Below are 19,879 nucleotides of genomic sequence, written 5' to 3' on the forward strand. Positions count from 1 at the left end.
AGACTTGCGGATCTCCCGTTGTCCTGGGGCAATCCGCCTCGCAATTTTGTAGCCTTCATCATACCAAATACCAGCAGTACCTCAAGCACCTCGACCCCGTCCACGACCTCTGCCTTGCCCGCGGCCTCCACGGCCTCCTCTATCGCCTCCCCTGCCTCCGTGGTCTCCCCGGCCGCCGCCGCGTCCTCCCCGGAAGCCTCCTTGCTGGTTTTGTTGTTGATCCTTGACGAGGTCGATGATTTCGTCGGGGACTCTCAGGTACTTGATCTGTAGCAGCTATCAGAACCTAGAATGCAAATTCAAGGAGTCGCGAAGCAATAACTCACGTTGTTGCCCTTGATATAGACCTCGGGCAGTCGTACGAACTTGTCGCCTTCCTAAACACAGGGATCGCATCAGTCACCCAATCTCCTTAGCCCAAATATTTCTGCCATGGTTATCGCATACCGGACTCGTTTGGATGACCTCCTTCAGCGTCAGGTTCATCCACGTATCGCACTGGACCAGATGGCCGTTGAGGGTTTCGCCGTTCTTGAGCTCGACCAGCATGGGGTGGCCTTGCGCCGCATTCAAGAGACCGAGGGGCAACTGTGACGCACAGAAATTGGTAAGCAGAAATTCCGGACCGGGGAATGAGGGCTCCGACTGACCATGTTGGATTTTGCGCCAACGAGCGACGTAGTGACAGGTTGCAAAGGAGTGGTCGAAAGTGAAATGTCAAGCGAACGTCACCGAGATTGAAGAGCAAGCAATCATCACCAGATTGATCTTGGCAAGGCTATTGGTGATGCGCGCCTTAGCCTTGACCTGACGGTCCTGACCTACCTCCGACAGCTTCCCAACGTGGTGGGGCAGGACTGGCAGCAGCAGCAGCAGCAGCAGCAGCAGCAGCACAGCACAGACCCAGTACTTTGGTACCTTTACTGGCCTCTGACTTACACCAATTGATTTGAGCCTGGTACTGGGCTGGTGAACACTGCACTGGACTGAAAGGCATTGGAACTATCAATTGATCGATCTTCTTCATACACGCTGCTGAACTCGTATTCCTGCAAAGGGCTGCAACGACGTCATGCCAGCTTGGTCTAGCCTGCTGCAGGTCATCATATCATACTACCCCGGACCAAGTCTTCTATTGACAAAAATGACTGCTGACGTCGCCGACTTCTGGATTACCTTGGGACGTGGAGGATCCCTCATATTCTGATGGCGAGGTCCTGTGCAATGCTGAACTTTCCCGACTCAGAAAGAGATACAGTAACCTGTATCCCCTGGGGTCTCCATCTCCCTCTCAAGCCCATAAAAACACATCAACTGGTATACGGCGGCAAGCTTCATGTGCTCATGGTTGTTTCCTTACTACTTCAAGCTAGGAGTGTGGCGATGCACAAGAGTCCACGTATGCGTCCGGCATGGGGGTGGTGGTTTAGGTAGGTAATTGGTGTGTGGTCTTGAGAGGATAACGGTCCCCTCGGTCCCCTCCCTCCCCCAACTCCAGCCCATATTCAGCTGGGACGGACGCTACGATTTAGGCAGCCGAATTCCCAACTCCCTAGCCGTAAGAAAGTACCAATGCCCAGTATTGGATTGAAGCAATCTTTCCCTTCTCTTTCGGGTCCATTTTCGCATTCGTGGTTGCTTTCGTACGCTTGCCACGCCCACTCTGCTATCCTCTAGGCAGGGCGATTGATTGCTGGATTTCCTTTGACTCATACTTTGGGTGTTGCAGGTAGTCTGGCTGTCGGTTCTTTTTTGGCATCGCACTCGGTATTGGCGGGACGCAACACACGCGCACACACACAATGCGTGGCAGTCTCCACACCACGGCCCTGTTGCTGTGGCCAGTCTTAGCAACAGCTTCAATAGCAGGAACCCGAGATGGTAAGAGCTCGCTTGGCATCAGTCTTTGACAACAACTGGACCGAGTCGTATTCTAACTTCTTGACTCATAGTCTCTGGTTATACAGGACCCGCTGCTGTCATCCAGCTCAATCTCCAGGAGTATTATGGTAATGTTCTCGGTGACGCTGTAAGCCACTCATTCACTCCTGTCTCCCATGACTACTTCAGGTAGCCGGGGCTATTGGGTGTTAGAACTGAACAATATGAACTCTCTAGCATCTGCAATTAGACGTTCTTGAGTCCGCCGAGCCCTGCGGCTACGGAAATGTTACACTTAATGGAGATCAGCTTCCACAAGACGGAGAGGGCCGCGGGTCGGGTCCCATCATCATCGACAACGGCCGCATCATAGTCGGCGACTGGCACTTCGATTGTGTAGAGTCTGGTCACCGCGCCGAGCAGCTGTTGAGGTTCAACGTTGTCAATATTGATGGAAAGCCGATTGAGAATGTCGGCTTCTCTACGCTGTTCCATCAGCAGTTTCCCATATCGATCACCTATGTCGACGGAGCCGAATCCGTCATCAACATCCCCACGGTCGAGGAGGATGCTGAAGGCCGGAAGCTGAAAGACGAGCTTGTTGAACTTGCGCGGATGAAGTCTCAGCTGCTCAAGCTGCAGGAAAAGATCGCCCTCAAGGAGAAAGTCTTATTGGATGAGTTCGGCTATGTGCGTGAGGATTCGGAGCACGATGGTTGTGGAAGCTTCAACTGTGTCATAACCTCCGCATGGAAGAAAGCCCATGGTCGGCTGAGCGCGTATTTTCGCGGTCATGATTCCCAGACCCAGTCGGTCGATGAATCTGCCACAGAGGACTACGATGAATCCATCCGTGTTGGCGATGAGGATTCTCTCCGGGCTCAACAATCCCGACTGTCTCATCAAGGAAGTCAGCGCTATAGTCCGCAGATTGCCATCTCCTCCTCGCCAGTAAGGAATCATGAACGTAAACCGTACCCCTGTCTGTGCTAACTCGCATGCCATAGGAGAAAGAGCGGCGCCTCTCTGCCTTCAAGTGGGCTGTGATTATCGCCCCAACGGTCATCATGATACTCGGCCTCATTCTCGGCCTTCTGCTATACCCCTTTTGCACCAAGACCCGTGCCCAGCGCAGCGATCGTCAACAGGAACGTCGCCAACACAACCACAACCGTCGGGCGCTCGCGCGTGAGCACCGCGTCGCCACCAAGGCCGCCATGAGGGCCAAGTTTGGCGAGCTGATGCGCCGATTCAAGGAGACTTTTGCGCCGCGAAGCGTCGAAGAGGAAGAGAAGGAGGCTATTCTGCGCCGTCTCCACGCAAGCAGCAGCAATAGTCACGACAATTGTAATCAGACGATAACGAGTTTCAGTATTTCAGACAGCGATGATGACGCTTCGGTCTCGGGAGGCTCGGAGTCCGATTCCGACATGTCGACGACGATGGAACAGGACCTGGCCTCCTTCCGCAGCGTCGCCGACGCCGTGGGCGATATGGTGAGGGCAGCCGAGGAGGGTCGAACACGAAGAAACAACGCCGTCCTTCCAGCCACTCCACGTTATCATCAACACCACCACCAGCCTCATCGGTTCACTCCCAGTCCAGCCTATTTCGCATCATCGCGCAGCCGCCGCTCCACGTTCTCCGACGGTATCTCTATAGACGAGGAGCTGCCGGCGTACGAGGAACGGCCGAGCCGGGTGAGCGTCGATTCTGCCAACCATGTGCCCAACGGCATCCGGTACACACTAGACAGCACTACTTATACGCCTAGTGACAGCTCGGTGAACGGCTCGCAACTGGACGAAGTGCTCGGGCGCAAAGTCCAGAGGTAATCCAACTAACGATCTGCTTCGCTACGATTCTTCTATTACTTTGTTGTACATCAAATCTTGCTTATAGGAGTTCTTGCCTCCCTGAGAATAGCGGGTTTTGGCGCATTATCTATCTTTCTTCTTGAGTGCTTTGATTAGCGTTTTAATAATCAAGTCGCCTGTCACAATCACGAAGTGATGGCAGGTGCGACTGGATGGTTGAGAGGAGACCCGTGGTACGGTCTCCCAAACAGCGATATATATATACGATTATACGAACACATTGGAACATTTGCGCATTATTCCTTGGATGTGCTTTGATGCTTTGCCAGTATGTGATGGATATATAATCCCAGGCAGTGGGCTGCTTCTCTGGGCCAGGTACCTACTTTGTTAAGAGAGCAACAGCTCACGCCAGCCAATGCCCCAAATAGCGTGAGCCCGCATCGAGGAACTGGTGGGATGGTACGGCGTGCAATCGTATTGCGGATTACGACTCGTCACCAAAGACGAAATGCCTCCAGTTCCTAGCCAGCCTCTCGACACCCTCGCGAAGAGGCCAGCCCTTGATGTCGCACACGAGCCGGCAGACGTCCTCGAGTGCCTGGTCCATCCGGTCCCCGGCGGTGTGCAGGTCGCTCTCGACGAGGATGCGGTCGTCGGGGGTGGCGCGGATGGCGTCGACCGTCTTCTTGTTCTTGTCGGCTTCCGCGCCGGCCTCGGGGTCCCAGTTGATGGCCACGGAGAAGGAGAAGAAGACGGCCGCGGGGACCGACGGGTGGGTGTACTGTTTCAGCATGTTGACGGGCCCGGAGTAGGAGTGCAGGCATATGCGCGGCGGGAACATTTTCGCTTTCTGCTTTGCCTTTGCTTTGCCATTTCTCTTAGGGTCGTCATCACCAGACGACCCAAAGTTCTCCGCGTTCGCGGCTATTTTCTTCTTCTCCCGTTTGGATAAGACCTCTTTCTCGTGGCCCTTCCAGCACTCGGCCAGCACGTTGTAGAGGGCGCCATGCACCTGGACGCCGTGGACGCTGGCCGCGCGGTTCATCTCCCCCGCCAGCTTCATCTGGGCTTTGAGGATGGCGGACTGGTGATCCATAGAAACACGGTGCGGGCTCAGCTGGCGGCCTTCCCGCCCGCCGGGGGTCAAGCTCTCGTCTCTTTGCATCTTCTCGGCATCCGTCGTGGAGGCCGTCCAGCTCTCGGGGATCCGGAAGGCTTTGTCGAGCCCGACCTCCCCCACCAGGGCGAACGGTGACTTCTCCAACCTCTCCCGGGTCTCTCGGATGAATTGGGAGAGGGGCCGAGGGTCCGGGAGTCCTGCGCTAAATGCCGGATCCTTGGCAGACGGCGCGGGTGCGAGGATCTTGTCATAATACGCAATCTTGCTCTCCGAGGAGCCATCGTAGCTTGTTGCACCGGGCACGGTGTCATCGTAGATTTGGTAGGAGAACCATGGATGCCAACCAAACGATGGTATGAAGCGTCTTTCGTGGGTGGTTTGCGGCGAGAACAGGCTATCTTTGGTCTGGACCCCCTGCTCGCGCGCCACGTCAAAAACCAGGTCCTGGTCTTGTAAGCGGGTGGACATGACCGTTAAGCCCCGGGCTTTCATATGCGGAATAGTGGCCACCGACGACATGGTGTCTGTGGGGTGGCAGTGGGCATCAAAGACACCCACGTCCCAAGGGAAAGGTTCTGTGACAGGGTTCAAGCTACCACCGTGGAATAGGGGTCTCGGGGTACCTCTCGGGAGGACTCCACTCCGTCAGAGTCAATCTGCTGCTGACACATTATGCTGCGTGATTTTTCAGGACTTCTTCACAGCGTCTACCGTGCGAAGGACCCGGCAGCAGTCCGTTCCTAGCAGAGCGGAGCCGGGATATGTCCCAGTGGCAATCACTTCCCCCTTTTACCGTTAATCGGAGTACGGCGACTCGCTGGATCTGACGGCTGCTAGAGCGCCAGTCTTCGGATAGCACCCCCGGTACGATCACCTTCCAAAGACCAGAAATACTGTTATGCGACAGTATCAGATGATGGCGATCCACCACAATCGAACGTCGGTCTAGGAGCCAAGAATGGTCTGCTATGCAGCAATTGATCGACAGGTTATCGAATATGCACACAGGCTTCAAGCCGATAGGAAAGTGCTCAGTAGGATAATGTTTGCCATGCAGATGCTTAGGTGGGTATTCCCAAGGGGCAAGGTTCAAGCCGGTGAGTGCCGTTGATAGATCAGCTCACCAGTGAACTCTGACACGGCAGGGCCTGCCACTGTTTCTTGGGAGTGATTTCTTCTTCTCCTAGTTACTTCTTATTGCCAACCGAGAGAGATAGGTTGGGCCTAGATCTGAACAGTGCCGATCAGTCAGTCGAAATTGGCCTCGGCGGGCTCTTGATTGTGTCATGGCAATTTGGCGGCCGAGATGGCTTCTGGGAGGAGTGCAACTGCAGCTGGAGAGGGTGGGGAAATGGGGGGGGGTTGGATGATATCATTGGATTTTCGGGGAACTTACATACACCACAATTGGATATGGATTGAACAGTCATATACCAAACAAGGCTATCGTTGCAGCAGTACTACCTGTCGATAGTCGGATGGCTCGACAGTGGTTCGATGGCCTGATAGAGTCCCGAGGCGCAGCTGCGAGTTGTGCTCTGGTTGTTCGAGGGCGACCCGAGGTTTGAAGTTGCATTTGATTCGGGCATCGCAGGCTTCAGCCGGTCCACTCTATTGAGTCATGCCAGTGCCGATGGATATCGCTGGCTATCGAAAGCGAAAGCAAAGTGCACTCACTGCTATCCGCTATCTCCAATCAATTGCCCCGCTACCCCAGAGTCTCAGTCTCAGGTAGCGATGTACGAATGCGTTTTGCGTAACGCGGTATGCGCATATTGCAGTATGTGCATTTCACGTTATTGCGTAGAAAACAGCGCTCAGGACACCACGTTGGCGATGACCAGTAGCACTTTCCGACGATGACCCTGTGACCCTTTGCTGACCCTTTGACCCCTCGACGATGACTTTCGACGATGATTCGACGATGACCCCGACGGCGAGAGCTGCCCAGTAGGAAGACCGGATAACTAGTAAATCTTGATGTATTGCATCATCGATGCAGTATATGCGTAGAAAACGCTTTTTGTATGGCGTTACGCAATATTCCGGGAGTTACCGCGATTAATGCAATACGCACATGTATGCGCGTTTTGTACATCGCTAGTCTCAGGCCGGCCTGCTGTACCATGGATTACGTGCATATGCATACCTCTCTCTCTTTAGTATTGTTGATCGACTCGCACAATCAGACAAGCATCATGGAATCAATTGCTGAATGCATGGGAGAACCCCGAAAGCCAACATGGAAAGACTCCATACATACGCGCACAACGCTGGCGGCGAGGCAATTGCAATTGCAATGATTGACATAAGCCCCGGGCCCGATGGTGTGTCCCCGCCAAAAAATAGGCTGAGATCTATCAAGCCAGGATCCGCCGATCCCCGATGGCAGAGCAAGCGCTCGCCGTGCTTCGTGCTTCGTTCTTCTGCCACTGTCCGTGAGCGTGCGGTTGAGGTTGAGGTTGAGTCTGATGTGCACCCCCAGGGCCTCACTGGGAATAGGCACATACGACTGACCGTGTAGTCTTCCGCTATCAATGGGTGGCTCCTGAGCCGAGCCCCAAGTCAGGTACGTACATGCATCGTGCATCAGTTGATTTTGATATACTACATGTATGTACCTACATTCTGCGACTTTTCTGCTCCAGGGCTATTTGGACGCGGGCGTTTGCGTTTCTGGGGCGCGGCGATTTGATCGTGCTCCAGGGACCGGGGTCCGAAGTCCAAGGGCATTGGCGAAGGAAGCAACTGCCAACAGGCCTTCATGTGAAAGTTACGCATGTCCCAGTGTCCCACCCTGCAGGATGGCGTGCATGTCGTCCGTCCGTCTAAGCTTACTGTTGGCTCTCTCGCAGTCTCGCAGTCTCCCCCATATGCAATGCCACAATATCTCCCCCAAATCCAATCCTTCTCAACTCTGTCTCTAACCTACAACGGACCTGCCGCCGCTATTCCGATAACTTTGCATTTATTCATAGCTGATTCGTCTTCCCACTACCGAAACTCTGATTCATCTCGCTTTCCGGCCTGGTACTGGTACCCCTTGAGAGCTCCGAAGGGGTTGCTCGCCCACTGCATTAGCACGCTCAAAAAGGCCTCCCTCCCAGCTGCGTGTTGTATCGGCACTGGAGCAAAGCCTCTCTAACCGTCTGTGTGTGGTAGTCCAAGTATATCCTGGCTCTGGTGTGGTGTGGTCCGATATATCCTTCGATTCATACCATTGATCAATCGCTATTTCTCCGCTCCTGTGTCACCATCGCCCGGCCAATTGTCCACCGCATCCCTACTTCTACTCTTCCCTGTCCTCCAATATCATATCTTTTATTTATCTATCCTCCCACTTGCTCTGTTCGGCTCCCAGCTCCGGATTGGAGACGCAAACACCCTACACCCTTTTCATCTGTTTATCTTGCTCTTTCTCCCTCTCCCTCTACCTATTGACAGCCTTTGACAATGTGAGACGCCAGTTGTCGCTTCTTTCTCAAATCTCTCCCATCTGACCAGCCCTCGCCCTCGCCCTGTGCCTAAACACTTTTCGCCCCCAAGTGTCTTCGAGACAAAAAGCCTGGAACCAAATGCAGAAATCACACTCCCTTCGGTATCAACAACCGCATAGCGCCATGGCGCTTTTCAACCCGCTCCAGTTCTTCGTTTTCCCCTTCATGATCTTCGTGGCCCTGCCGCTGGCGATCTGTGCTGGCATCACAACCGTCTTCGCCTTCGCCGTACTGTTCCTCCGGCTCTTCTGGGTCTACTTCGACGTCGGCATAGAGACCATCCGCTACGTCATCCTCGGCCACACGCAGCCGCAGCAGTACATTCCGTCGCCCATTAGCAGCAGTTTGGCGAGCGCCACTACGTCGCCACAGATCACGCGCCCGCCCTCTCCAGAGGCTACATCGCCGTTTAGGAATAGCCAGCGACGGCGGAGGAAGAGCAGAGCCGGCAGCGTGACCGCCATCGCCCCTCTGATCGGCGGCCTCGACGGCGGTAGTGGCGCCTCGCTAGGACCCGCGGCCGGCCTGGGTAGGGACTTCGAGGGCGTAGGAGGGTGGCGGAGAGACCAGAATACCGAGGATGAACGCGTGTGGGAGAGCCTGAATTCGCGGCTGGAAATGCCCGACCCCCTGCGCTATCACTTTCGCTCGCACAGCGGCAGTGCGGTAATAATCCCCGGCTTGGCAGGCGCGGGAACGCTGGCGAGAGTGAGTCCCCCGGACGGGCTCGACGAGTCCGCCCGACTTGCGAAAAGCCATGAGCACGAGCAGTCCCAACAGTTCGCGAAGCAGAACGCCGACGAGGAGGATGGAAGGGTTCACCAGCCTCGATCGGGACGGTTACTTCCCCCCTTACACCTCTGCAATCAAAAAAATTAGTGTCTGAGACGTGCCGATGCTGAAAAAGCAGGCAATAGTTCTTGGCGCTCAATGATCATGTTCAGAATTCGAAAGACTCGTTATCTGATGCCACTTCGAACGGAGTATCGTGCCCACCGACTTCGGCAATTGGCCAATAACGGTCTCAAAGGAAGACTTTGTCACCGTGTACAGCAATCTGTTCCAGTAGAATTGAGCTTGCGCGATGGGACATCTTATGATTAATGAACAGTGTAGCATTTATAAGTCTATCAAAAGGGTTGCTTCTTTTCGAATGGACTGTGTATTGGGTGAATTTCCACAAAACATGTTGTCGACTGCTCCACTGTCTTCTGCTACCCACTGGCATGGCTTATGCCGGAGCCAATCACGACTTTGGACCACCACGAATTTGTTGCCGTCTTGATCTAGATCAACCGCTAGAGAAGTGAATCATGCACAGAATAATGGTATATAGTACTCCCTAAAATCCCTGAACGCCTAATCTTATCCTATCATGAACGTCGTACTCAATTGTCCCTTCTGGTTTAAAAGGGGTAAATCTCCAAAATGACCAAGCTCAAGCCGCCGATCCTTGAAGTGGTCTGCTACAGCTGGTTCCAGAAATAGTTGGCGTAGAAGTACCTCGAGAACTTCTTGTCGATGTTGACAACGTGCACGTCGCCCTTGCGGTCGTTGCGCACGACGGCGCGGGCGAAGTCGCCGTCGCGGCCGCCGTCGCGCTCGATCTCGATGCCGAGGCTGCGGTAGACCTTGAGGCGCAGCAGGACCTCGTCGTCGAGGGCCGAGTCGCCGGCGCCGTTGCCGCTGGTGGAGCCGGTCGCGCCGCCCTCGACGCCCTGGGCCTCGAGCTCCTGCAGGCGCGCGGCGAGGTCGGCGGCGGCGGTGCCGAGGCGCTCGGCCTCCATCTCGAGGTCGGAGGCGGCTTTCGCGGTGCGGAACTTTTGGGTGTCGAGGCGGGCGATCTCGGAGGCGTGCGCGGACGAGGAGTGCGAGGCCGTCAGCTCCTCGTACTGGGACTGCAGGGTGTGCAGGTGCCGCGTCGACTTCTTGAGGGAGGACTCGGCTTCGCGCACGCGCAGGTCCCGCGCTTGGGACAGGGTCGAGAGGGAGTCGTGGATGCGCGAGATGGCGGTCTTGTCGGGGCCGATGTTGAAGTTGTTGATGGTGTGGTGGATGAGCTGTTTGCGGGTTTTGGGGGTTAGCAAGGACAGTCGCTGGAGGGGAGAGGTTCGGGTCTGAGGGGGCGCGGGACATACGGTGGCGGGATCTTCGTCGAGGAGCATTTTGGCGGTGATTTTATTGTCTGTCACTGATGTATTGTTCGGTATTGGCGGGTGGTTGTATGTACCATTTGCTTCGAGAGAGGATATTTAAATGGTGTAGCTTCAATGTTGTCGGGTAGGTACTATTGACACTGACTGACACGTCTTGATCCCCGGTTTATGCAATCAATGCACTAAAATCTTCGGGGTCGCAGGGGAATCGGGTTAGCCCAAGTAGGAAACGGCAAAACATTTGCCTGTAACCAGGGACGACTATCGGGGCGGGCGGGCTTATCGTGTTTGGGGGGCAAAGCTTTTTGCGGGCCAACGGCTGCGTCATACTTTTTTTCTGGTTGCAGGGTAGGTTCGCAGCCACAGGACCACTTGTTCAGCGCGCTCACTTTCTTCCAAGCTTCCGCCACATTGCTCTGAACTGCCTGTGCCTATGCCGACTGCACCCTCGTCTTCGTACCCACCCGCCCGCCTTCGGTAACAATCTTTAGACTACGACCAGGCTGCTATTATATCTCTCTCAAGTGTCGCTTTTCAAAGGGACATTGCCGTTTCTCTACCTTCACCAGGCGCATAGTCATATATACCTTCAAAACACACCTTCAGAATCCATATTACAGCCCAACATGACAGCTCTACCACGTACGTTTTTCTTTTGCTTTTTTTTCTGCACCGTGGGAACCGAGAAGCAAATGTGAACTGACAAGTCGAAACCTCCTAGACGCCGTTGACGCGGAAACGCCGCTCAAGCCCGACGAGCTGCAGGTTCTGCGCAGCCAGTACGAGAAAGAGGGCGACATGGTCGGCGTCCAGACCAAGTTCAACTACGCCTGGGGGCTGGTCAAGTCCAACTCCCGCAACGACCAGCAGACGGGCGTGCAGCTGCTCTCCGAGATCTTCCGCGTGTCCCCCGAGCGCCGCCGCGAATGCCTCTACTACCTGGCGCTGGGCAACTACAAGCTCGGCAACTATGGCGAGGCGAGACGGTACAACGACCTGCTGCTGGAGAAGGAGCCCATGAACATGCAGTCGGCCGACCTGCGGAGGCTGATCGACGACAAGGTGGCCAAGGAGGGGCTCATGGGCGTCGCGATTATAAGTGGCGTTGCGATCGCCGCCGGCGTCGTGGGCGGCATCCTGTTCCGGGGACGCCGGAGGTGAGAAGATGACGACGTCGTCGGTGTACGACTAGTTTGGGGCAATGAGTAAATTATGATGAGCACTATAATCACGAGGGAAGAGCTGGGAAAGCTGATGATTGGAGGAAGGCTAATGGGCGTTTTGTTTGCGAGTTCCGCGCCTTCATCCCTTGTACTATGCTGGAGAAGGCATTCTGGGCACGCCCGCCAGGAGTGCTCCCTGTAATCATATATACGCCACTGGAGAGACCCATCGAGCAGGTTGGTTGCAGGATCAGCTTTTCAGCTCGACATTGGTCTTCATATGTAGCCACAGAGAACTCTAGAATGAATCGTGAGACGTGGTGCAATTATCTTTGGGTATTGACTGGCTATGCGTAGGTGACCTTCTTACGATACAAACCGCAGATCCGGAGGGGTCAGCTTCCATCCTGGCCACACTTGCGCCCGGCGATGTATCATTTCGATATCATAATCATCAACTTAACAGCCTGCTGTCAGCTACGGCGCAATAAGACGAGCTGACCAGTAACGTCGTTCCTGTGGCGGTGCGCTGTCGGTCGTCGGGGGCCCGCGGCCGCTTGGGCTTTTTCAGTTGGGACGGTGGACGGATGTCTAGGATGGATGTGTTTGCCCCACGGCCGGCGAATCGAAGCATGACGAAAGCAGGAGAAGGGCGACTGGGTCATCTCCAGCCAGCCAGCAATCGACAAAGCCAGCTCGATCAGGCTGGGGCCGCCTTGACTCCATTTCCATCTTGTATGTAATTGATCTACTCCTCAGTGCCAGAAGTCGTGCCTTTTATTGGAACTAAAGCCTTTCCTTTCCTGTCTTTGTACATGCCAACCCATTGCATTGGAACCGCTAATAAGTGTCGTTCAATCCATCGTTGCGCAGTCCCGACGCGACTAAGGCAAGTAAGTGATCGCATTTCCATTTTGTTTACTTAATCCATCCATTCATCCCATCATTGCCCAGATCCCTGCGCAGAGCTCGACTGCAAGCACTTTATCGATGCCAGTCCCGCTAGGGGATACCTGGCAGCTTTCACTCAGCTGCTCTTGTCCAGGAACGGCTTCAGCTTCAGCTTCATCTTGTGTTGTCACTCTGACTAGTGCAACTCCTAGTCTTTGACCCATATTCGTCAACGGCCATTACTCGCATGCCGGGTTGGAAGTGGTTTGCTGGCCTGCCCTGATCGCACTTGGTTGAAAGCCACCCTCATTGGAGCTTCTTTGGGACGTTCAGAGGGGCGCACGAGGTACGTCGTCCAGCATGCTTGGGCGCATCTATCTTCTATCTTGCCAGCCCATTATCACATCCACCCGCCAGACCCAGACCTTTAGAACACGCCCGACAGTTCCATGGGCTCCCCTCTCCTCTCCAAGCGTTGATATCGATCGAGCGGGTGTTGAACCGATACAGAGGAGCAAGCAGTTTGAGAACACAGGTCGCACATGGGGGCATACCAGGCGTTCCTACATTCAATTCTTTGTTCCCCTCTCTGCTGAAGCAGTCCTAGTCAGCCTTGTCGAATTGCATCACTGCCTGTCCCACCGGGTCAATCGGCAACGTGCAGTGCATTCATCGCCCCTTCCCGTCCCCCCTTGCTTGCTCCCTGGCTTTATTAACACCCTCTGTTTCGAGTTGTTGGTCTAGTCGCGGCACGCATCTGCACATTACCTAATGCTTCCTCCACCTACTACTGGCCGCTGACGCGAACTACACAGGGTAATAAAATAACCAAACATCATATTCTACCAACCAGACAAGTCTGGACGTGGAAAGCATTCCGGGCCACCCACCGTACGCCATAATAGGGTTTGTGCCAACTTGGATCGAAACGATTCCTCGTATCATCAACACACCATTTTCCCAAACCGGCCACCTTGATCGAACTTTGGTCGTCCTTAGACCCCAACCTGAAAAAGCAAGGTCCAGCATTGTGGCTTTCCGCGGCGTCCTTCGACTTGGCGGCCTCGCACTCGGCCTTGGACTTGCTGCCTTTGCCGCAAACCAGCAGCGGCAACCAGACGACGAGAGGCACCAAGTAATGGCATCCAACAATCCCGCCGCGGGCCAGCATCTAGATGCCTCGGTAGGTCGCGAGGTCGTCTATTGCCACCAGTGCGAGAACGAGTGGTACCGGGATGAGCAAGGCCTCCCTTGCCCTCGCTGCCATTGCGAGGCGACTGAAATAGTAGGTCTATACCGTTCGAGACATTGCTCACGATCGATGCTGATCGCTACTCTGCCAGGTCGACCCAGAGAACGATCCAAGAGCGGAGTACGACGATGGGCCTGATCTAGACCCCTTCCATCGTCCCAACCGTCGCAACCTCCACGACACCGACTCAGATCCCGATGAAGAAGACATTGAAGAGCACATGCATCATCATATACCGGGCAGTTTCTTCGGACGCCGCTCGACTTTCCGTTCTCCAGATGGGCAAAACCCACGCAGTCAAGAGCGCGCCAGGCCAGACAGCAGCGAAGATGTCATCAGAAGGTTCACGGAACTTTTGAGCAGTATCAACGGGACAGGTGTAGTCGGTCGGAATGACCCCCAACCCATGTTTGGAGGGGCAGGGGAGGGCGGTGCAGGTCCTCAAGTCCGTGTGACCAGATTCCAGTCAGGACCCTACCATGGAGTGAGCAGCTTCACCATCACCAGCGGCAGCAGTCGAATGATCCGACCCGGTGGCAATGGTGGCCCGCCAGAAGATCCTTTTCAATCGTACGATATCCCTTCCCGCCGCAATATTGGATCCTCTAGGATGACTCTAGTTTCCATCTCGACATCCAGTGCTAATAGAAGTCCCAGGGTCTTTGCTGATATTTTCGGACGCGCTGGCGCCCCTCCGCCGTTCCCCATGCCCCCAAACTTTCCCCATGCGCATGGCGACGACGAAGATGACCTGCGTGGTCCGGCGTTCCCCGGTCGGCCCGGTGGTCCTGCTGGCCCTGGAATGGACTTTCCTGCAATTATGCATCATCTGTTTTCGACGTTCCTCAGCCCGAACGCTGTCCATGGTGATGCGGTCTACTCCCAGGAGGCTCTGGACCGTATTATCACCAACCTAATGGAGGCGAACCCCCAATCAAATGCCCCACCTCCGGCTTCGGAGGATACGATTGCCAAGTTGCCCCGGAAAAAACTGGATGAAAAAATGCTGGGTCCTGAACTCAAGGGCGAATGCACAATCTGCATAGACGATGTGGGCATGGGGGACGAGGTTATCGTGCTGCCATGTAAGCATTGGTTCCACGATGAATGCGTAGTCTTGTGGCTCAAGGAGCACAACACATGTCCCATCTGCAGAGCGCCAGTCGAGGGAGAATCAGCGGGCCAGCCTCAGAGAAACGATGAGCCAGCTGGCCCGGAGGCGGGACCATCTTCGAGTTCACGGCCAAGTGCTGCGGAACGTCGTAGATCGAACTTGCGCCAAAGCGCTCGGGACCGCTTCGATTCGATTAGGGCAGCGGGCGGTCTGTCCGATAGCAGAAGTGCGTCGCAGAGACGGAGCTCGAACTCGCCCCCTATGAACCCGCCTTCGTATCAGCCCTCGAGGGTTAGGAGCCCTTCACCGTCGACTCGCCGCTCGACCTTTAGCGAACGGAGCAGTGAGATGTCAGGGGGAGGTGGTAGTGGTGGAGGTGGTGGTCCTCTGCACTGGCTCAGAGACACGTTCGGTAGGAACAATCGTTCCTGAGATGCCGGCACTGTTTACTACAGTCGTCGTCGTCCGGCCTCTCCCACCCAGCCTAGTCCTAGCCCAGGCAGGGTAACATCTACCACCCCCCACCCGCCCACCGATATGACCTTATGACCCCATCCCCTAACGAAGAATAACTGTATGAATAAAACTACTTTAGTTGAGGCAGATAGACTAGTAAGTAGTAATTGCGACTGGATTTCTGGCGAGCTCAATGTTTCATTTTTCTCTTTGGCTTTCTCTGATATAAAAAACAAACACGCGAGGCGGGGATGTTATTGTGCGAGGTTTTCAAACGGTTTCATTAGCTTTTTTCTCTCCATAATGTATACCCAACGCTCCCTATACGTGAAGCATTAGATGACTATTGATATCACCAAATTGTGCTACCTACAAGCACCTGATAGATCCCACCCAGGTGCCATTTCCCAATACATAGCTGAACCTGGTTTGTACTAAAAGTCAGACCCCCAACTCCCCCAGGTACTCTGTTTCTAGAGACCTGTAGTCAGCAGTAATGTCTGCTTTCATAGCGTAATTGTGTCTCCTTTTGGGGGGCTGACCACACCACATTGCGTGAAAAGCATACACCTTGCATCCTCCGATGGCGTTGTCCCTCTTTGTCTGCCCGACCTGTCTGTTCCTTCGCATGTCGTACCCCCTATTTTGCCGTGTCCATTACGTGCTAAAGGAGAAAAAGAGGGGAAATGTTAGCATTAGACGGTCCGCCGGTGAACTGTTTTTCTTATACAAGGTCAGTACTTACAGGAAATCGCTCAGCACAGCGACGCGCGTCCGTGCGACGTCGGACCCTTCATCTCCCATGACCTTCATGATATTCAACATGCGAGCTGTAGTAGACTTGTCAGCTTCCAGTGTTCTTGGAACATAAAAACAGCCATAGATAGAAAAATCTGGAAGGGCCGACCATGTGACAACGAAATTGAGTATCTACTCGGGTGGTCGGGGCCGCTAGAGAAAGAGGGGTATATGGGTGATAGAAGTCGCCATAGAGCAAGGGGAAAACGCCAGTCTTACTTATATCAGCGCGGGCCCTCGCGAACACCGGATCCCTTTCCGCCCTCTCGATATCTGTACCTCCTCCTCCATCAACTCCGTAAGGCGCCATGGGCACCCCGGCGGCAGCGGCATTGCTTTCCTTGGGAGCGTAGTCGCGGAGCAGGTTTCCGATACACAGGGCCTCGAGGAAGGCGCGGTGGTTAAAGACCCACCAGACACGGGCGTCGTGGTCGAAGAGGTTATAGAGCATGAAGAAGGCCGTGATGGCCTCGTGGGCGGCCTCGAGCGCGGCACGAACATTGACGGGGACATCAGGGCTCTCGGAAGCGTGAACGAGCATCAAATTGTGGTAGTAGTTGCTCGTTAGAAACAATGTCTGGCGCACGATTCGCTTGTTGTTGGCAGCGAGGTGGGCGAGGGACTCCGTGTCCCACGATCGGAACACGTCAGGGAACGACCGGTATACGGCACGGAAGTCACCAATCAGCTTAGACTTCTGGCGCTGTGTCGCGCAAATGGGCAAGTCCAGCGACCGCGGGCTGCAGATGGTTTCCTGTACCAAATTCGCAAGCGTCCAAGACCCACGGATATATGCCGTGTCCGTAGGGTCCTCGCTGGCGATGCTCGACGAGTCATCTGTCAGGTCCTCCACGTTTACGTCATTATGGGTTGCGCTGGGCGGCAGAGATAGCAGGACCGTCATAAACGTGTCTTGGAGGAGGACTGCCTGCCACAGCTTGCGCCGTTGCGTCTTCTCGAACGGGGTAGCGTCTGGGGTAACTAGGAATGGGCGTGTCAGCAGCTGGGACAGCTCGACCCCAAGGTAGTTGGGGGATTATAGGGATAATTACCAATCTTGGGGTCCCGGTGTAAGCCCATGGCATATGCCTGGCGCATCAGTATGCCCGCAAACGCCCACCCGTCCGAGGCATGGTTATCGTTGATCAAGAAGTAGCAGATGAGCACCATGGCCTGCACCGAACGAATCGATGCGGTACTGAGATAGGAGCTCATCCGCAGTGCCTGGTTGGAAGCCGAGGCATAGAACTCGGCCGTCTGTTTATGGTCCCTGGGGTTTGTCGAGGTCACAAACTGGGTGCCCATGGCAAGCATTACAAAGATAAGTGCTACAAGGGCGGCGTCGGAGCGTTCTTTCTCCGCCTGTGGTAGGGACCAAAAGTGCTCGTAGTCGGCGTAGAAGGTCTGGCGATGGATCATGGGATAGATGGGGTCGACACACTCAAAGTACTGCCCAAGCAGCATGTCGGCCTGCATCTTCTCGGGCATTACGCCGATGACCTCGGGCAAGCCGCCTTCGCATGTCCAATAGTTGGCAAACGGGTGCTCGGACCCGATACCGAACACGTTGGAGGCCGTGGGCAGCGACCACGGAACGTTGGACAAAAGGCCCGTGGACAAGGCGACGGAGCCACGGGCTGCTGTAATGCGGCCCGTGGGAAGGCCCCTGTCAGCTATATTGGGCACAGGCGGTCTCGCATCTCCCAAATCGACCGAGGACATCTTCTTTTTGGGCGGTTTGGTCATCCTCCGGCCATTAGTTGCCGAGCGGGTTGTCTCCCTAGGTATATAGATCAATGCCCGAGTCATGCCGCCGGAGTCTACGCAGCGAACGAGCCGTCAACAAGAGGCAAACTCACTCGAGAAGGTTCGCGACGTGTGCATATTGGCACTCGGTCTGCCGCTTGATGCCTAGATGGCCAAGGTCAGCATCCATTCACGGATATAATCTGATGCTTCGGGAATGGAGGTATACTAACAGGCCAGGCAGTGTGGTCGCCCTCTATCGCACTGTTTTCGAGTCGGTCAGCAGAACGAAGGTCACACATATCAATTGAATTTGGCCAATGCTGCTGCTGGCATACATGTAGTTCTGATATGCAATGTGTGGTGTGTATGTAGGTATGTATGCAGGAGTGCCCGGATGCGCACTTGCTAAATGGGCTGGGAACCAATCATGAAATTCCCCCGAGAGACACTTGTCACACACACACACAAATGAGTCGGGTGAGACAGCGACGAGCTATGCGATGTGCATTGATAACTTGATTGGTTGACTGGCTGACTGACCACAACATATGCGCCGCAGTATAAATGAGTAACGTTAGGTAGGTAGGTATACAGAACCTTGTTTATACGGCCCGCATACTCTCGCGGTGTACAATTGAATAGGGATGCTCGATGGAGGAGGAAGGATCACAACACCGCCCGGATTTCGCAGTATCCATCTGAAGAGGCTGTGGCAATATACAGGAGAGCAACGCAACGTTACGGTATATGAAAGAAACTCACTTTTGTTTTGCGCTCTACGCATTCGTGGCACGACAAGGTAGGCTTGTTGCGCTTCTGTTTCTTCCTCGAGGGCTCCGATGCGTCGGCGACGCCAACACTGCCGTCCCGATCGTCCACTTCATTTTTGATATGGAACGACGACGAGGGCGACGAGTAGATGGTATTGGCCGAGGTGGGCGTCAGTATGACGGAGCCATTCGGCGACGTGACCGACGCCGGATGTTGGGGCGGCGGCGGTAGTTGTTGTTGCTGGTGCTGGTGCTGGTAGTGGCCGTATTGCGGTGGCAGTTGTGGGAGGTGAGAGGTGGATGACGAGTTCGGCGGGAGGACTTGCACAAAGTGCGGCGAAGCCATGCGACGCGCTGAAAACCCGCCGGAGCGGTCACCCCCTTCCTAAACGCCGACTGCCCAGGCCGACGACAAGCAGGAGATATTGGAATTGGCCGGATTTAGCAATGGAAATTGGCTCGGGGCTGAGACAAGCGATTGATTGAGGAACGGGATCACCGGGAATAAGAGGGAGATGGTGTAGGACGGCAGAGTAGTGTGGGAATTGAGCTTGTTTTTGTCGACAAAGTAGGCGCGCGGGCTGGGAATAACGGGAATGGAAAAGCTGTCTGGGTCTGGGTCTGGGTCTGGGGAAAGACAAGCCGGCCCAGCCAGTCTTGTCAAGTATCCCGGGCTATTTATTTTCTGAGGTCGCCTCTCTCTCTCTCTCTCTCGCCCAGGCCAGCTTCGGCCAGCTCTGCCACAGACTGCCAGTGCTGCCAGTGCTGCCAGTGCTAGTGAGGATGGGTGCAGGCAGTCTGTCTTTGGGTCTTCGGGTTGGGGTCAGAAATCAATGGAGAAGAACTAGAGGGGCAACAAGGCCAAGCCAGGCCAAGAACTCGTTCCCCGGATTGCATCTACCGGACGAGAGATTTATGGGCTTATTCCAGCCACAGGCTAGCAGGCTAGCCCATATATATATACACACACATATATATATATATACCTTCTTAGCTTATACAAGTACATATATCCCCAATCCACGATGTGACGCTCCCCCAAATTCCAATAATGCCTCTTGTCCGCCACACACAGCTCCATACACGCACACGATGTCTCCCTCGGCCGAGTTATCTCACCTCCATCTGCCTACAGACTTTGCTAAGCTGATCTAATCTCCAATGCAGCATCACCGATGACACTATGGTGCTGCGGCAATCTTCAGACGAATG

General features: G+C 54.7%; 8 protein-coding genes across 8 annotated transcripts; 4 read left to right on the forward strand and 4 right to left on the reverse strand.

Moving 5' to 3' along the window:
* Positions 1 to 81: 81 nt before the first annotated feature.
* On the reverse strand, positions 82 to 653 carry PG986_005246 (uncharacterized protein; the record flags this gene model as incomplete). The annotated part of the gene is made up of 4 exons (XM_066841468.1): positions 82 to 276; positions 327 to 377; positions 448 to 588; positions 651 to 653. The coding sequence occupies 4 exons, from the start codon at positions 651 to 653 to the stop codon at positions 82 to 84; spliced, it is 390 nt and encodes a 129-aa protein (XP_066701330.1).
* A 1,149-nt stretch (positions 654 to 1,802) lies between these two features.
* PG986_005247 (uncharacterized protein) lies at positions 1,803 to 3,716 on the forward strand (the record flags this gene model as incomplete). Its single annotated transcript, XM_066841469.1, has 4 exons — positions 1,803 to 1,881; positions 1,953 to 2,029; positions 2,119 to 2,832; positions 2,889 to 3,716. 4 exons carry the CDS (start codon positions 1,803 to 1,805, stop codon positions 3,714 to 3,716), a joined length of 1,698 nt encoding a protein of 565 aa, XP_066701331.1.
* Positions 3,717 to 4,185: 469 nt separating this feature from the next.
* PG986_005248 (CUT9-interacting protein scn1) lies at positions 4,186 to 5,340 on the reverse strand (the record flags this gene model as incomplete). The annotated part of the gene is made up of 1 exon (XM_066841470.1): positions 4,186 to 5,340. One exon carries the CDS (start codon positions 5,338 to 5,340, stop codon positions 4,186 to 4,188), a length of 1,155 nt encoding a protein of 384 aa, XP_066701332.1.
* A 3,101-nt stretch (positions 5,341 to 8,441) lies between these two features.
* On the forward strand, positions 8,442 to 9,197 carry PG986_005249 (uncharacterized protein; the record flags this gene model as incomplete). Its single annotated transcript, XM_066841471.1, has 1 exon — positions 8,442 to 9,197. The coding sequence occupies one exon, from the start codon at positions 8,442 to 8,444 to the stop codon at positions 9,195 to 9,197; it is 756 nt and encodes a 251-aa protein (XP_066701333.1).
* A 587-nt stretch (positions 9,198 to 9,784) lies between these two features.
* On the reverse strand, positions 9,785 to 10,483 carry PG986_005250 (uncharacterized protein; the record flags this gene model as incomplete). Its single annotated transcript, XM_066841472.1, has 1 exon — positions 9,785 to 10,483. The coding sequence occupies one exon, from the start codon at positions 10,481 to 10,483 to the stop codon at positions 9,785 to 9,787; it is 699 nt and encodes a 232-aa protein (XP_066701334.1).
* A 617-nt stretch (positions 10,484 to 11,100) lies between these two features.
* On the forward strand, positions 11,101 to 11,635 carry PG986_005251 (Mitochondrial fission 1 protein; the record flags this gene model as incomplete). Its single annotated transcript, XM_066841473.1, has 2 exons — positions 11,101 to 11,116; positions 11,196 to 11,635. The coding sequence occupies 2 exons, from the start codon at positions 11,101 to 11,103 to the stop codon at positions 11,633 to 11,635; spliced, it is 456 nt and encodes a 151-aa protein (XP_066701335.1).
* A 2,031-nt stretch (positions 11,636 to 13,666) lies between these two features.
* PG986_005252 (uncharacterized protein) lies at positions 13,667 to 15,326 on the forward strand (the record flags this gene model as incomplete). Its single annotated transcript, XM_066841474.1, has 2 exons — positions 13,667 to 13,813; positions 13,872 to 15,326. The coding sequence occupies 2 exons, from the start codon at positions 13,667 to 13,669 to the stop codon at positions 15,324 to 15,326; spliced, it is 1,602 nt and encodes a 533-aa protein (XP_066701336.1).
* Positions 15,327 to 16,091: 765 nt separating this feature from the next.
* Positions 16,092 to 19,013, reverse strand: PG986_005253 (uncharacterized protein; the record flags this gene model as incomplete). Its single annotated transcript, XM_066841475.1, has 6 exons — positions 16,092 to 16,180; positions 16,368 to 17,129; positions 17,201 to 17,928; positions 18,008 to 18,059; positions 18,128 to 18,158; positions 18,660 to 19,013. 6 exons carry the CDS (start codon positions 19,011 to 19,013, stop codon positions 16,092 to 16,094), a joined length of 2,016 nt encoding a protein of 671 aa, XP_066701337.1.
* Positions 19,014 to 19,879: the final 866 nt, after the last annotated feature.

This window comes from Apiospora aurea (genome assembly GCF_038362705.1).
Source record: "Apiospora aurea strain CBS 24483 chromosome Unknown utg000004l_segment0_segment0, whole genome shotgun sequence".
Lineage (NCBI taxonomy): Eukaryota > Fungi > Ascomycota > Sordariomycetes > Amphisphaeriales > Apiosporaceae > Apiospora > Apiospora aurea.